Source organism: Perkinsus marinus (assembly GCF_000006405.1).
Source record: "Perkinsus marinus ATCC 50983 genomic scaffold scf_1104296944112, whole genome shotgun sequence".
Classification (NCBI taxonomy): domain Eukaryota; phylum Perkinsozoa; order Perkinsida; family Perkinsidae; genus Perkinsus; species Perkinsus marinus.
In genome coordinates, this window is record NW_003211555.1 from 42270 (window position 1) to 47812 (window position 5543).

A 5543-nucleotide genomic window follows, 5' to 3' on the forward strand; every position below is an offset into this window, starting at 1 on the left:
AGTCTTGTTGGGGAAACAAGTGTTGAATTAGGGCCATGATAGATGTTAGATAGCTTCCGGATTAGCCGACGGTCGCGCAACCAGAGCAGAGGGGGTTTCTAACGTTCATCAGGTGTGGTACTAGAGATATGGTTCGTCAAGTCGTAATATCTAGGCTTGTGGGCTCGCTAGTAAGTGTCTCGTCTTGTGAGCAGCATTATAAGGAAGTTTGATAAGCCACTATAATCTTGTCGGAACTTACGACCCGGCGACCGCTGCATGCGCTGTCTCCTCGCTCGCCATTTAAATGTAGAGCTCGCCCGGATTGTGCGCAAAATTTTCCAGTCCTCCTCAAGAGGGTTTCACTCAAGAATCGTTAGAATGGGAGTGTATCTCCTGCTAGAGGCCGTGTCAGTTGTAGCGGCGTGAGCTCATATACTCTTAAATTGAAAAAATTGAGAGAAATTGGTCGAAAATCAGTGCAAATCAATGCTTTTTTGGTTCAGTAAGCCATCATTTTCGAGTCTGTAATCCGGTCGCATTTCAACCTCGACCTCCCATTCACCTCGAGAGAAATCCGCCATATTGGGATTAGAAGTCCTGGTGGGAGAAGCCTTCCATCGATACTCAGAGGGATTAATATGAATGTAGATTGTTGTTTGTATTGCTTGATCCATTCTGAAGTGTCCAAGTCTGCGGTACACGTGGCGGGAAGCGTAGGTATGTTATTGCGACTTGATCGATTGAACAGTACGAGTTCCACGTCTACTAAAGCTAGTAGCATCATGGATATGGAAGTACAACCGAGCTCTATTGAGAGGCCTTATTACAAACACTTTGCACTTCTCAAGGTAGTACGCTTTGATATGCGCGATCTTCTTCTAGGATTGGTAGAATGAGGGAATCACAATTCAGTCTACCTTATCTGGTAGGCCCACAAGGCTGGTAAGCTGCTGCTCGTCTCGTTCGAGCTCACTGTTATGCTGTTGGTACTCAACATGGTGGACACAATGGCTGTAGTTGCATTATATGACGAAGTCTATAAAGTGGGCAGCTTTCCTTACAGGATAGGCTTCATTCGATGGTAGCTAGATCCGCCTTTTATATGCTGCCTTCAATGTCGTGATATTTGGATTGATGGGACTTTATGGCTTTCGTCAAGTATTGGTATAAACGTCTCACTGCTTTCTACCTATGTGTAGTGCAGGGTATTAGAGGTCTCGTTGAGGAAGTAACGGACGATCTGGACTCATTTCGATTCGTTCAAACACTTTTGAGGGTGAGTGCATTCCCTTTCACTCGAGGTCAATTTCCCCATTATTACCGTCTAGGGGAGGCCTATGTGTAAGCCTAGATGTTCACCATGCGCGGCTTGTGCTGACAAATGTGCTATTGACAAATTGTCAATGACTATACCACTATGGTCTATAGAGTCTTTTCAGATAGTTATGGTATGCTTTGCCACAGTCCCTTGCGGTAGTATAGAGAGCTTCTTCAGTAATGCGATGCTCGATAGACAGACGTAGATGCCTCACGGGATTCTATTTGAGAGGCCCCACTTCACAGGCGCGGCTTTTGGTTTGTTTCTACTACGATTGAAAGCTTTGGATGGTCGATCGGCGCGATTTTGTCCTTTCATGTTACTACCAAGGTGGGATTGTATATCTCCAACACTATGGAGATGTTTCTCGTAGATAAAAGAGATGACCCAGCCCGATGTTTAAGACGTCGGATTGTTCCTTCGATTGTTGCTAGTATTATCTCGGCCATGTAGATCTGATAGGGTTGCTCATGGTCTGAGCTTCAATGGTGACACCCCCTGTGTCACCGTCGATCATTAAGCACGCGGTATCTTGTATGGATTTGTTGAGTTTAAGTTTCACATCGAGCGCCAATGAGTCGGACATTTTTTCTTATGTAAGTTCACGTTGCTATTGCAAGGACAGAAATGAAGGGATCGTCTCTCGCAGCTGGAAGTGTTGCAGCTAGACAGGTAGTACTTCACCAGAATCATGTGTACTCTACTTGTCGTTCTCCGAGGCAAGTTTGTTTCGTATGTCAGATTGGTATCGAGCTCACTGATGCACGTAACGCTGTCTACTCTAGAGCAACGTCATCGTTTGAGCAGCCAGCGGCGATCAGATGGTCGGAATTGAATTTCCCTCCATGTCTTAATTTGGTGCACTTTGATCTTACGGAATTACCGAGGAATGTGAGTGAAGCCGATGCTCTAAGAACTGCTTTCGGAGATGTGCGATTCACGGTATTATCTAGCCTGGCGTGAAATTTTTCCTCCTCATTTCACTTTTCATTCCGGTGTGTTCTTGGTAGTACTCAATAAAATCGCATCTGCATCATTCAGACTGAATGTATTACTGGACAATTGTCGCCTAGTCATGATTTACAATCGATAACACAAGTTGTATAAACATCGGTTTCAATCTACTTGGGGGAATGGATGATTAGCTATTCACATACGTGCAATCGTGCAGTGTCTAGGAACAGTAACAACAATATAGTTCCTGCAGAACTCACTGATTCGATTGCAATCGAATGGTATATACCATAAACCAGAAGAAATTTGGACACTTTATCTTTCCCAGATGCTACCCGTGATTGCCGAGACATGTGACTGACCCTTCAGGCCGCCGCAGCCCTACGACCCACCTTGTGGGCATTCGTCGCTACTATCGCGTTATTGATTATCAACTTCATCAACTCGATCATCATAGTGGCCGTAAAGGAGCCCCACGCTGATAGTGTAAATCAAATCACTGCTTCTATGTAGTGAATAGGAATACTATCAGGTTCGCATTCTGTACTCCTTCCTCAACCTCGTGCTCATATCCTCCATTGCATGCTACTCGGTGTATCAGGTAAAGTTCTGTGATATGGTGCTAATCGCGCTAGGTCTAATCGACACTATCGACTGTAGTAATGACTATCGATCGACGTTGTGACAGAATGCATACGGAGATATGCGGGCCATACCGCCAATTAACTGCTGAAATCATCCGTTATTATGCAATAACAGCGAACGATGGCCATTCACACTACGTGTCGATTATCGCCAAATCGCAAGCTCCTTCCCCGATCGCTGTGTAGTTTCTGTCGCTTTAGGCCTATAAGGGTCTAGCATTGAGCTCAATTTTCCACATAGCGCGGTTTGCTACAATACATGGATGCCTTACGGTGGGTCTCCTAGTCGTTTGCTTATTTTGTATGCAGTTTTAGGCTCTGTTGGGCTCAATGGTGCTGCTGCCTTGCTCGAGTTTCAACGGCTTCTTGATACCTGTACGCTACAACGACAATAAGATGTAGCCCGGCAGGCTCACCTGTGGACCTAATCTGTATCTTGCCTCAGAGGCACGTACTGGATCTTTGCGGTTGTATTCGAGAGCCTAGCTTGGCTAATGACTACGTGCATTTCGGCATATGGCATTCACAAGGTAGATACGAGCTCGCGTATGGGCCACAATATTCTCTTCAGGTGCGGACTTATCTTTGACGGGTGTAAATTGGATATGTTGCATGGTCGCTAATGCTCCATAATCGTTGGTAACTACTATGCTGTTATCTTGCGTTGTTGAGATAGTGAAATGCATTGGAACGATGGGGTTTGACAGAAACCAGTTTGTAAAGTATTCCATAGGGATGCATTGGAGTCATCGGTCGCGTATAGGATATATCATCGATGATCCTGAGAGCATTCGTACTGGCCGTAAGGCGCAACTCGGGAGAGACATGAGTGACGAAAAATCCATGGATGTGGTGTGCTACCTAAATAGTGAACTCGCCTTAGCATCATTCGAGTAGTATGATCACTCCAATTTAGATATACACCCACCACTGAACGCAATAAGGAGAACACTGAAAGTTTCAGTTCGAAACGATGACGAATGTGAATAACACAAAAATTCTCCCCACGGGAATTATTCACTGACGGGATCAACCACACCATGGTAAATCTCTTATAGCAAAAAGCTCGCCTCGAAAACTCACTCCGTAATAGTTTTCTCCTCGGCTAAAATCTCCCCGCAAGCCAGGCGAGGACCCGAACTTTCTTCGTCCCGAAAATCATCGGGGTAGGCGTGCACCATTGTTGAACGATGCAGGACCGAGAAGGCTCCCTCTAGCTTGATTATCTTGCTATTGAGTGAGCCCTTAGCGACACCCGAGGCATCAGCGATAACATTACCGAGAGTCCCGAGGTGCCTTATGTGGCCATCGGAAGCCCCGTGTTGATAACGGTAGGGGTTGTAGGTTCTCCCCGCTGAGTTACATCCGTTATATCGGAATTCGGCAGTGCGATGAATATGAATACCATGACTAGAATGGGGATCGAGACCGGTGATCTCGTAAGTGATAGTGGTATTCGCTGGTCCATGCTGAGTGTAATAGAATATTCCGCGGGTTATCCTTGCGCCACGTCGTGGAGCTCCACTACCGCGGGGCTCCAGCACACTCTTGGCCTTGATGGGATACTTCGGTGGGGTCTCGGGGTCAACTGAGAGGTTGCGCTGAGTGATACGTAGCGAGCCTTGGCTTACATGGGGAGATGTCCAGACACTGTAGTGGCTGTTTGTCCTGCGATGAGCACTGCCCTGCCCGAACAGAGCAAATCTTGGCATCTCCATCGATGTTGGTCCTCTCCACGTAACTGATGATATCAAACTAAGGCGAGAAACGGACAATACTGACGTACAGATCTTCACAGGAATGAGGTGGCGGTAGTTCGTCCTGACAACGAGAACCCACACGCCCACATCCGTTGATCGCCTGGCAAACGTTGTGGCATGCATTCTGAAGAGGAGATAATGTGGCGATTTCGAACACTCAATTCAGGGCTGCCCTACTTCACACGCTAAGGAGACCGCCAAGGCCCCGAGGATCGCCCATATGTACGCGACGTTGCTGATAAACCTCATAGAAGAGAAAGCAGCCATATGAACTGAGTGGTGATTCTAGTGCTCCGATTAGTTAACACCATCCTGAGGGACCTTACTACAAGCGGTTAGATATTGTGTCAGAGGTGAGAACAGCAAGGAACAACGACCAACTATAACCTGCTATACCTATAAGCTGTAGATTTGGTAAAGCACGCAAGTACAATAACGTATGAGATCCCGCTGCTTGCGTCACCTCAGCTGCGTGCACGCATGCCTAGGTGGAAAAATTCGCGATTCGCATGTCAATTATCGTGAAACTTTAAATGTGGGTTTCTGCTGTGCTTCTCCTCTGTAGAGCATCAACGAGTCTGCTTGTGTTCATATTTTCGCAGGATTATCATGTGTCCTCGAACTCGGGGAGTCCTCGACGGGGTCACCAGCCCAAGTCTCATGCGCATGCGTGCTAAGATTTTAGACGACAGGAAGCATCTGGTTCCTGGGAGGGAGCACAGACATTAATTACTTTCCTCATTCTAACAACGGCAAAGGTGTCTTGCTCATCACCGAACCTGACAGTGTTGTCCAATTCGGGGTTCCGGAAAAGTTGTCACTGCCAACTACTTCGTGAAGATTCACGCCCTGTCAACATGACAGGTGCGCGGTTCGAGCTCGGGA

The 5543-nt window shown here is 46.7% G+C and overlaps 2 protein-coding genes across 2 annotated transcripts; one reads left to right on the top strand and one right to left on the bottom strand.

The window, feature by feature from the left end:
* Positions 1-764: 764 nt before the first annotated feature.
* Positions 765-1505, top strand: Pmar_PMAR026229 (hypothetical protein; the record flags this gene model as incomplete). The annotated part of the gene is made up of 4 exons (XM_002780780.1): positions 765-830; positions 912-1025; positions 1187-1258; positions 1422-1505. 4 exons carry the CDS (start codon positions 765-767, stop codon positions 1503-1505), a joined length of 336 nt encoding a protein of 111 aa, XP_002780826.1.
* Positions 1506-3977: 2472 nt separating this feature from the next.
* Pmar_PMAR026230 (conserved hypothetical protein) lies at positions 3978-4616 on the bottom strand (the record flags this gene model as incomplete). Its single annotated transcript, XM_002780781.1, has 1 exon — positions 3978-4616. The coding sequence occupies one exon, from the start codon at positions 4614-4616 to the stop codon at positions 3978-3980; it is 639 nt and encodes a 212-aa protein (XP_002780827.1).
* Positions 4617-5543: the final 927 nt, after the last annotated feature.